Source organism: Patiria miniata, unplaced genomic scaffold (genome assembly GCF_015706575.1).
Source record: "Patiria miniata isolate m_02_andy unplaced genomic scaffold, ASM1570657v1 HiC_scaffold_20, whole genome shotgun sequence".
Taxonomy (NCBI): Eukaryota; Metazoa; Echinodermata; class Asteroidea; order Valvatida; family Asterinidae; genus Patiria; species Patiria miniata.
In genome coordinates, this window is record NW_024037059.1 from 3,089,325 (window position 1) to 3,101,055 (window position 11,731).

The 11,731-nt window shown below is 38.3% G+C and overlaps 2 protein-coding genes across 2 annotated transcripts in view; one reads left to right on the forward strand and one right to left on the reverse strand.

The window, feature by feature from the left end:
- LOC119727333 (calcium uptake protein 3, mitochondrial-like) overlaps positions 1-11,530 on the forward strand; it is a 35,505-nt gene extending 23,975 nt beyond the window's left edge. The window contains exons 9-12 of the mRNA XM_038199186.1: positions 6,138-6,246; positions 6,819-6,908; positions 7,423-7,490; positions 9,720-11,530. Of these exons, the coding sequence (XP_038055114.1) occupies positions 6,138-6,246; positions 6,819-6,908; positions 7,423-7,490; positions 9,720-9,791 (339 nt within the window). The 3' untranslated portion in view covers positions 9,792-11,530. The remainder of the gene's footprint in view (positions 1-6,137; positions 6,247-6,818; positions 6,909-7,422; positions 7,491-9,719) is intronic.
- Positions 1,508-3,463, reverse strand: LOC119727331 (beta-2 adrenergic receptor-like). Its single transcript, XM_038199183.1, has one exon. The coding sequence runs from the start codon at positions 2,636-2,638 to the stop codon at positions 1,556-1,558; it is 1,083 nt and encodes a 360-aa protein (XP_038055111.1). The 5' UTR covers positions 2,639-3,463; the 3' UTR covers positions 1,508-1,555.
- Positions 11,531-11,731: the final 201 nt, after the last annotated feature.

An 11,731-nucleotide genomic window follows, 5' to 3' on the forward strand; every position in this document is an offset into this window, starting at 1 on the left:
AAATTAGCAGTTCAGTTGGAAGTTTTTACAAGGTTCCACAACCACCAGTGTAAAAACTTGTTTGTGACACTGAAAGCAGGAAGGAAACTTGGAATATTTATGTCATGTCACACGATACTTTGAATTTTATGTTGTTCCTATTATAAGGTATGAATCATTTTTATGGTCGTAATTTTGAAAAGTGAATCAGCATCCTTTAGTAGTCATGTTGAGGCAAAGGCCAAACACATTGAACTAGAAATAAATCAACAGAGTATTGGTAGATTAAAACCCGTTTCGAAGGTTCTTTTTAAAAAATATAGAGGTCGGTGGAAAGACTTGGCTTTGAACCTCGGTAGTAAAATAATTTAAGCTAAAATGAGAGTTAAGAATTGCCCAGAGACAGTCTACTACCAAAATAATGTATCAAATTCCAAAAAAATTAACAAGGACAAAACAATGTGTGCTTTTTCATAGACTTGGACAATATTATTTACATTTCATAGTCTAGAAAGTCTTTTTCACATCGATTTATATACAAAACCTGATTAACACTTTGATGTTATCACACACCATTTAGTTTTTACACTTGGTAAACTGGCCTGATTTGAAACTCCTTCAAACTGTAACTTATGGTTTGTTGTCAGTAAAGTAATTAGTGCCTATTTAAAAAAAATGAGGCTTCACCTCGCCCTCTACACAGGGGGAGGTGGTTGTCCGCTTCACGGGCGAGAGGCGGCTTTCGGTTCCTGCTTAGGGGTCGAGCAACTTCTGAACACACACACATTCACATACAGTCTCGTTTTTAGGAAGACCTCCCATATGTTTTGTACACAAATCCAAATAGGGGACCTCTCGGGAATTGGTGACCCTATTGTCCTCTTTTGTTCAACGTCCACTATTGAATGCAGAAACAAACTCCCCCTAGGGACCCCCTATTGTCCCTAATCTTCATTCCTTTGTTTGTACCTTAATAACTTTTTAGCAACAGCTCTCATTGGTTTTGTACATGAATTTCAATCGTGGACCCTGTGTTTGTGCCCTAACCCATTTGTCCCTAGTCCACGTTTGCCGGTGTTTACATACTCACATACACACACAGTCGTGAATTTCTATACGCCCGAGGACAATGCTTTGTGTTTCCCTTTCTCCCTGTAATTTAACATTCTCATATAGACTAAGCACATAATTGAACGATCGAGGACCGTTTTCAATAATAGACCCAGCGCTCGAGGTACCATGGGGACCGAAGATGCTGTGGGGACAGCAGAAAGTCCCCATAACTCGGTCCTAATTTGCCTATAACGCGGTGACGGCCTGCCCAAGTATACGCCCTTTCTTCTTCATAGTATAAAGCACTGATGTAACGAAATAAAAAAGGAGTTCCTAATGGAATAAAAGTAATCATAGTACTTTTAAATAGGTGTTTGTAGCGAGCTTTAACATGGAATTTCTGTTGTGCTGTGACAAGATATGCATTATATTTGTTTTAAGTATGGGAGAAGTTTGAGACTGACATTTTTTTTTATAGTTAAATTAACTTTAACTTCAACATTCAAAACAATAATATTAATTGTTATGCCTGAGCTCCTCTACTTGATCTGGAGTGTTCGTAGCTTTGTCCAAAGTTGTTATTGTCTTCGTTCCAAAGTCCGCAACAGTTCCTGGTCGTCCTGCGTAGAAAGGTCTGACCTGCCTCTCTGAAGGCCCGATTGCGCACGTAGTAGATGATAACGTTCAGCCAGCTCACGGACGCTAGTAGTATCTGGGAAGCCACTCTGACCTGAGGGGCGATGTCTTGGGATTTATTCATGAAGCCCATGACCAAAGATGGTAGCCAGCCCAGAAAGAGCGTCATGGTGACGATGAAGATGGTGGTGAAGGATTTCCGGTTCATGGGCGGTGGTGATTGTAACTCACCATTGATGGTGACTAGCGGATGCTGGGACGCGATCAGTGCAGCCTGGCTCCGAGCGATGATGAGTATCCGTATGTACATTAAGATGATGATCAGTACTATTGCCATGCTTAGTATGGTCTGTAAAAAAGCTGCGAACTCGTTTTCGGGTTCATCGTATGTACACACAAACAGGTAGGGATTGTAACTGCTCTTCCAGTTGGCCTTGATGGACGACACCAATGCGTAAATGTTCGTCAGAATCCAGACTATGAATACCGTTACTTTGGCTCGTCGTCGGGTTAGCAGGTTTTTATACTTCAGTGGGTAGACAACGGCAATGTATCTATCGATAGTGACTAGGAGCAGGGACAGGCTGTAGGCCGGAAGGCCCTGCCTGATCATCCATGCTTGAACAAAACATAGCCCACCAAAGGGCCATTTCCTTCCTGCGAACGAGACACCGATCATGGGTAGATAGAAGAACAGGCCCAGCACCAGATCCCCAACGGTCATGGACTTCAGGAAGATTTTGGTGGCGTCGTGAAACTCCTTCACCCGGGACAAAATGATGAGGCACAGTATGTTGAGCAGCAGAATGAGCAGCACAGTAATGATCCACGCACAGGCGCTGATGATGTTAAACACATGATCCTCCTCCTCCTGGGTTGAGTTTGTTGGTTCCACTGTCGTGCAGTTCATCTTGACAGTCGAATTGGGAAAGCCCCCATCCATGGTCACATCCAAAAATCCTGTGGTCATGAATCTGTGCTTTCCCAGCTGCTATACACCCGTATTGAATGTAGTCCGCCTGATGTAATTGCACTCAGTGCATTATCAGCTTCCTTGTTAAATGTGCCAGTTAATCATGCCGCGGTATCAGCCAGACTGCATAATTAGATCACTAGCCCACACAGCTCCATCCTGATTCGATGCTTGATCATCCACTGGTGTGTTGTCCACTGAAATGGTCCGCTATTTGATCAGATATGATCCTCCTATTGTGTTTCCTTCACAACTGGCAGTAAATCCTCTTCCCACGTGACACCTAGCTGCATCCTGCCTGTACACCTACAGCGATGATAAGCTCATCATCAACTTCTGGAGAATTTTTTTTTGTTTGCAGTGTCAGTCTGTACACAACGGCCACAGTGTTTGTCGTGCCCATGAGGGTCACTTTGCAAAGAATCACTTAGTGCAGTCCTCTATGCACAAACAACTGTTCATGTGGTGATCACGATCTTCCCACACACACACAATGCCGAGTCTCTTTTCAAAGTGTATTGATCCTGATTCTACTTCCTTCTAAGACTTTCAAGATCTTTATAGAGTTGCCAACTGTCACATTAAAAATTTACGGTTCCCTTGCATTCCCATGATGATTGACCAGCAAGTGTGACTTATTACTTTAGGGAAACAAAAACAGGTTGTGCACAGGCTATTTCAGTGAATTCCGGATACTCCAACTCTCATGGGAAAACTGCTGTATAGCTGTGGTAAAGTGGATAAAAACAACTCTCAACAAGGAAGTAAAAAACAAGTCAAGTGTTTTTCTAGAAAGTCACCATTTCCTTTGCTGTGTCATCTGGGTGAGGTTAAATGTATATACCCAAACCAACCTCAGAGAAATCTTATTTTAGTATGGTTTGTTTTCTGGTAATGAAACCAAGGATTCCCTCAAAACACCCATAGCGTTCTAGCCTGAAGAAAGTTTTGGAGAGAGTAAACTAGTTGTAGAAATGTTGAGACAAGAGGTGGGAAAAAACCCAGACAGTTTATCTAGGCGGTAAACCCAAAGAATCAAAGAGTGACTGAAAACCCAATCCACATTTCGGCCTGGGTGGGAATCGAACCCAGACCACAGAGGTGGAGGATGATTTCAATCAATACTTCGGTGATTATCTTATTTTGCTGCATGTTTCATTTTTAAAAACAGTTCTTTTTCTAACCCTCCTGCTATTCAAACAGTCATGGACAGTCAAAATTCACTTCTACTTTCCCAGCTATACTGTTAACAAAGGCTAGTCACCAGCGGTCAGATCATGTTTTAGCAAGCACTGTGACTAGTCAAACTGGGTCAACAGACAAAGCAGGCAAGTTGTGGTCACAGCTATTTTATCACTCACCCGTAGTCAAAGCAGGCTGTTTCAAGTTACTTAAACAGTCCCAGCCAGTCAATCCTGTTTTAAGTACGCTGGGAATTCTTAACTGTTGAAAACAGTCACTCGATTGATTTTGACTCAAAGGACTATTTGGCACAGAATGAATGTTTGCGTGTAGGAGGGCTAATAACCAAAAGTGCAGTATCAAAAAGAATTTAAAAAATGAGTAAGTAATTATATGATTATAAAAACTATTAGGAACCTTTTGCACAATAACATTTATTCTTTGGAAATTCCGAACCGAGGTCATTGTTACAATTTGATAATGTATCTGTAGGGTTGGAAAACATTAAAGCAAAATACTTAACGGATGAACTGCATAATTTGGAGTATGGGCACCACAATGCTTAGTAGAGAAATTACTGCGTGGGCGCCTATTCCATTAGTAATTTATGAAGTAAAGTGCACGCGCGCATTACTATTTAATTTGATGAGGAGGCACACTTACCCCTGTTCTTCTGTAACAGTTGTGTCGTGTTTAATTCAGAACCACGAGGGTATTATCTAGTAGGGCTTAAGCACAATGAAAAAAATAGGATAGACTTCCGAGAATGAGTCTTAGCCTCAATCCGATGTGCTTGATGCAGGTTTTAAGCACGCTTGGTGCGCGTCACGAATATACATTTTTAATGGGGTTTTGATGTCAGGGCTGTAATTGCCATACATGGAGATCTAGGAAATTCACGCATCATTATCCCTGAGTCCATAACACAAACCATTAGCTAATGCAGTGGCGTAGCCAGGAATTTTTTCAGTGGGGGGCGCTGGGGGGGGGGGGGCTGGAACATTTCATGGGGGGGGGGGGCGTCATGTAGATCAATGATAATTTTTTTAGAAACTCAAAATCTCAGTGGGGGGCGACTGGGGGGGGGCGACAAGTTTTCATGGGGGGGCTGTCCAGCCCCCCCCCCCACGGCCCCCCGTGGCTACGCCACTGAGCTAATGCTGTGTAATTAGGGACCTTTGTAGGACAGAATGGATCTTTGAGATTGATAGCAGTTGAGATGACACAAAAGCTCTCCATGTTCGAATGGGCCGTTCCAAACTGATGTATTGGCTTATTATAACTGGCAGAGAATCCAAAGATGAAATGATATATATATTTTGTAATTGACACGGTGAAACTGCACAGAGATACACAAGTATATCGTCGCTGTACTCAAAAATTGACAAAAACCTCTAAATCTGGCAAAAGTTCATAACGAGATAATCGCATTTGCAGTTATTCCTTTTTTTCCCCGTAGACATTTTCGACCACTTTGCAGTAACAGAATTCGGAAATGTTTGCATTGTCCAATAGCTTGATTTGCTCTTTACTACTTAATAGTTGGTGTAAAAATCTCTTTTAATTAAACAGTAATTCATTAATGAGACCTTTTTGTACTTCGTGAGAACATCAATACGCGGAGGCCCATATAGTTTTCCCCATTACTTTGTACACAGTTTTTGTCACTACGTGGGAACATGAATCGCGGAGGCTTTTATTGTTTGTACTTTTTGTCCGTGCAACACACCGTTACTTTTATGCGTCTTAGGACAGTTGAGCGCGCGTCTGTTCTCTTTCAAAATCATTTGCCCGCATGTGTAAGCTCCCATCCTGACCCGTGAAGACGTTCGCCCTGCAAATGAGGTGACTTTTTTGCCACTTTGTGAGAACACGTACTTTACGCTTTTTTACACTTCGTAAAAACAAAAAACAAGGATTTCCGGCTTTTTGTCAAATGTTTGTTTACGATAATTACAATTTTAAGTAAACAATATTTTGCTTTGAAACTTGGTCAAATTGTTCCTTGAGACAAATATAATAAAAACGCCAGTATAACTCAAAATCGAACAATAATTCATTTTTGAGGTTTTGTCACTTTGTGAGCAAAGCAACGATATGCAAAAATGCCTAATTCTAGTTAAAGGAATCTCTGCTTACAGGCTTTTCAAATCATGCAAATGAACATGTTTAACCTAGGTTTAATAAAAAAACAACAACAAAAACCCAAGTTTTGAAACATTGGAATCAGCAATGAGGAGCACTGAATGTTTGAACGTTTACCCTGAGCAAGAAACTTCAATTAATTCCTGTCATTACAATTATTCCTTTCCAGGGCATCAACTTTGTGAACTTCAAGGATTTCTTCCAGTTCCTGAACAACCTGGACGACTTTGAGATTGTGCTGAAAATGTTCACCTTTGCTGATCAGCCCATGAATGAAGGTAAATTATAATTTTTTTAATTTGAAAAATTAAGAAAAAAATACCAGCAAGCTGCTCACTGGCTGGAATCCTCCTGCTGTCTGAACAGTCACAGACAGTCAAAAATCAATCCTCTTCCCCTGCCCTTTACACAGGCTAGTCACCAACAGTCAGATCATATTTAAAGTACTGTTACCAGTCAAATTCAGTCAACATACAAAAGCAGGCAAGTGCTAGCCAGGCACAGCTGGCTTATCAATCGCCTACAGTCAAAGCATTGCTGTATCAAGTTACATACAGTTCAATCCTGCTTTATGTAGACTGGGAGCTCTTAACTGTTAAAAACAATCACTTGATTGATATTGACTGAAAGGACAACTTTGCACAGAATGATGTTTGCATAGGAGGGTTAAAAGTTTAGTATTAAGGTCCTTCTTGGATAGAAAGACCAAGCCCCTAACTTATGTGATTTGGAATTTATTGAATAACATCCTTGAATTGCACCTCGGCTCACTGATCTCTTAATTGAGTGAAATGTATACCTGTACTGTGTTGAGTTACTAACCAGCCTGATATTGTACCATATGTTGCAGCTGAGTTCGGCCGTGCTGTTCAGGTGGCAACAGGTCACATACTGGATCCCCATGTGGTGCACACTGTTTTCCAGATATTTGACAAAGATGGTAAGTGACAGACCGTTCACCGTGACTGAATATTTAATGTATTTACATGCTTCAGAGACCAATTTGTAAGCATATGTCCAGTGTCAATTTCTGTAAGCAAAGAAACTACAGGGGGTAGTACAGGGTGGTGACTGCAAAAAGAAGGAAACCACTTTTGACAGCAATTTTCATTTGCATGACTGAGCTCCGGAGCTTGATTTGAAGACCAAAAAACACTACACTAGACTTACACATGGACAACAGTGATTTTGGTCACTTGGATTCAAATTAGCTTAATGACACTATTCTTGCGATTTTTTAAAGATTTTATCACCACGTATGGTTGAAGAGCTATACATGTACTTCACTACATTATAAAAAAAAACCAGATCGAATAAGTTAAGTAAGTAGGTTGAAATTCCTGTCAAAAGTGGGTTTCCTTCTTTTTGTACCACCCTGTATATAAAGCTTAGAATTCAAAAATTCCAATTTCTGAAAGCATGTTTCCTAATTGATTGACACTTTTTTTTGGCAGGGGATGGGAAGCTTAGCCAGAAAGAATTCTTGGGAGTGATGAAGAATAGAATACATCGTGGCTTCAGGGTAAGCATTTATTAACTCTTTGATGGTCCGTTAGTGGATTCAGCAAACGTGTGTTTAAAATGCTGAAAACACTCCTATAATTATTTTTTTGCTAGAAGTTATATCAGTGAGGTTCTTGTTGGACCTCAAAATAGTTTTGCATTGTTGGCGTGTTTCTTTATATAAATTGCATGCAGATATAACATAATTCACCATTGCCTGAAAGTGTTGTTTTATCTAAAATCACAGTTATTGCAGTTGTATATCCAACATTGTGAAATAAATATCTTGTAATCAGTGTGTAATTTTCTAAATTGCGCTCGATTTTAATATCCATTTATAATTTTGTTGCATCTTCTTATTACCTCTATCACACTCTCAGACGGTAAGTGTCCTATATCTACATTTTGTGAAACTATCTGTCTTTTTTTCTCTGCACACTTTCTACTTGCATGCACATATTCACACTCGCAATATTGACAGCTTAGGAAACCTTCCAATTTCTAAGTTATCCCAAAAAGAATTAAAATTTATACAGTTTAACAGATTAATTTGTAATTGTTAAATTAATTTCATCATTTGTACCCAAATTAGCAAAAAAAACTTGCTGGTTATTTTCAAATCAAACATAACAAAAGAAATCATTTGAGCACTAATATTATAATACCTACATTTTTAAATCTTGTGTGTGTGTTTGTTTTTTATTCTAAAGACGTTAATCTTCTCATTATTTAAATGTGAAGAATATTAAAATTGTTCTTGAATAGACTCATATTTTCCTACTCTGGCACCCATTGTTTTTACCCTTCACTGTATTGATCCATCCACAGTCATTGTTCAAATTCTCTCTTTTCTTATTGATGCTTTTGTGATTGGTCACTGTCGGTTCAAAGAAGAAATAGTTAATTGACTTCCAGATTCCACCGAATAATATTTCAACCAAATTACCTTTATTTGGAGAAGTAAAGCAGTCAAAATTATTTCGCATACAACTTGGTGATTATCTTTCAAGCATCATGTTTTATTTACTCAACACCCCAAACTACTAGAATGAATAGGACACTACACATACACATACAGTCATGCAGTCACTATTTGATGAATGAAAACAAATATGAAATCCATTGTAGTGTAAAATTGTGCTCATTAAAAAACATCTTGCAGTATGTGCCTTTTGAGGCAGCATTTTTGGTAGGGACTATTTAGATTATAAAGTGGAAATGAAGGCTTTCTTCGGAGGCAAATGACAGAGGAACAAGAAACAAACATGTTTTTATTATTGTTAATTATTCTAGTAATGAAACCAAGGATTCCTCAAAAGCCCCTAGGCACTGTAGCTCGCAAGCCTGAAGAAACCTGTAGAGAGGATACAATCAGAAGAAATTACAGTTTTAGAGGTGGGAGGAAAACCCCAGAAGAATATTCTGGGGAAAACCCACGGAATAAGGCAGGGACTGAAAATCCAATCCACATATTGGCCCAGGTGGGATTCGAACATGGGTCACAGCGGTGGAAGGCAAGGAAAGTACTGCTACACCAACCTGACTCCCCTATGTAGGGGACACACAAGCATGCAGGGTTGGAAAGAGAAACACCATAAATTATAAAGAAGTATTTGTCTCTGTGCAATCGTTCCTGTAACCATCAAGACTATGAAATTGATGTTTTGTGAGTTGAGATCTTGAAATTGGTTGCACACTTTTTGTTTTGTTGGTTGGTTGATTGTTTTGTTTGTTTGTTTGTTTGTTAATATTGTCTATTGTTTCCATGATCTTGCAACATTTCTCACTTTGCCCTCTGCCCCAACCAATTACGTTTTCCACTTAATTATAGGTTGTAAGTTTTTTTCTCTGTGCTCTTGTTCATTAATGTAATCTTAACTTGTAAAAAAAATCCATTGTTAGTTCACAGCTTATTGCAAAGCAAATCACATCTTGAGACAAATATAGTCGTAGAAAAAAAAAGAACAAAAGGTAGCATCTTTGTGAAAGTTTTAGTTAGTAAAAATGCTTGCCTTCATCATATGATTAGCGCTTCTTCAAGACAAAATCTTGAATTTGTTCAATTTCATTTCATTTAAATTTACCGAACCCTTTTTTTCAATATTGTCACCGCGTTGCACCTTTGATGGACGGTAACTGATGATTTTTTATTGTGCAGTCAGTCATATGTTTTTCTGTTCTCCTTTTGCTTTCACTTTCCTTTCTGCAATTCGAAACTAAATAAATATTTTTATTTTGTTGATGACAGGAACATCTGCAGAAGCCCGTGGGTTGGCAAGGGTTCAAGGCGTGTGTCAAGCGAGAACTGAAACAGAAATAAACTCAAATGAATATTTGTACGATAAACTTACTCATGTTTTCTTTTCAAAGCTTCTGTACACATTAGAATCCATCTCAAATTTCAAGTGTATTTGCTTATTTGCATGTACACAACATCAGTTGTCTTGAAATGTTAAGTTATCTAAATGCTATATATGAAATAGATTTCAAGATTGAAAAATAATCTTCATAGCTTTAACCTACACCATTCAAAAGTCAAAGACAGCAGGTTTCTGTAGTTTATGATGAGAGATTTAAAGTGTATAATCTTCACTCACTACCAATGGAGTACACTTTTTTGTAGTTTCAAGCAGGTTTAGAAATATGTCAAGACCTTGTTAATCAGTTAATTATATTCAGGTTTTCACTTTCACCTGATTCACTTTTGTCTTTATTCAGTTTTTTTTCCATTGAATTTAAGTAATGATGGTAAAACTCGGGATCTCCTTTTTAAGCATAAATTCATTTATTTGTAATGTTTTTGTAAGAAAGGGTATCCTACATATCATGAGGCATTTTTGAAATGAGCCAGATGTTCCACTCGCGTACCCTTTGTGTGCCTATTGGAACATGATAGGTAAAGGAGGAAAGGACCAGACGTGGCTTGTGCTTATTACACCTTGCAAGTACAGTGGGGCTCTTTAGTACAAACTCTGTTACAACAAAATTGTGGTAATAGCGAAAATAAAGCCTCGGTCACGACATTGCATTGATATGTAGCAAAAATTCATATTTAGCAAACTTTTTTTGTTTGATAAACTGACTTGGTTTTCACAGCAGATAGTTTTTGATATTCACCTTAATTATTTTGCGCTCTAATCTCTGCTCGCTCTATAGGACCAGTACATTGGATGAAGGGGGGGGGGGGGATGTAGGCCATGCCCCCACGACTTTTTGTTGTTTCCAATTGGAGGAGTGAAGACACTTTTGGTCTTAAATTTTTAGGAAATAAATTGAAACGTTGCGTGTCTCCCTCGCAAGCCATCAGCTACACATACCTTTTAGTTTTAATATTACAATGTAGAAATAGCGCACGATACTATATATATATATTGAAAAACAAAATACTCGCACCCATGGACTTGCCCCCCCCCCCCCCACACACACACACACAAATTTGGTTCTGGATGCGCCCCTGGACAAGTATTTCATGTCGTATCTTATCACATTGTAAATTATTATAGAAAGTTTATTTCTCTAAACAATACAGGTGCATATTTCAAAAGCATCGTATTGGAGCCATTTATTTAAAGATCATATCATTCAAATACATTTTGTGACTGATTATCTATGTTGCTTGTGCAGCGCCACTTTTCTTTATATTGCGGCGGGTTTAAATTAATTTCTATCAACTTATTTGGTCCAACAAAATTAATATTTCCTTCAACTGGTGACTTGGTAATAATTAAGTAATAACTAAATACTGTTATTAAGGAACTAGACAAACTTTGTCTATAAACTCTATCTATGTTGCTTGTTCGAAGCTACTTTTTCTTATAGTTGTGTCAGGTTTTAATTAATTTCTATCAAGTTATTTGGTCCAACAAAATGCATCCTTGAACTGTTTACGTGTACATTTAAAATTGAATGTAAACTAACAACATAATACTGTGTGATTAAGGAACTAGACAAACTTTACATGTATATTTATTTGAGGTTTATGTATGTGGTACGATAATGATAGTCATATTTATTTCATTTCAAAAATGATATAATAAATCAAAACCATGTACTCTATAATATGTCAGGTTTTGTGATCTTTCTGTGGTTGTTAATGAGTGGCACATAAATATTCCTGTCTTTAAGCACAATGTATGAGCAAAACAGAAATAGCGAATATGTCATCAGAAATTCGTTTGTGAACTGGTTATTGGGGCCCCACTGAAGCCCATTGAATGAGGTGGAAAGGTTAAAGGTCAAGGTCAAAAGTAATAAATCTCT

Excerpts from the sequence above, each read along its gene's own strand:
- LOC119727331 (XM_038199183.1), bottom strand. The coding sequence starts at position 2,638 with ATGACCACAGGATTTTTGGATGTGACCATGGATGGGGGCTTTCCCAAT.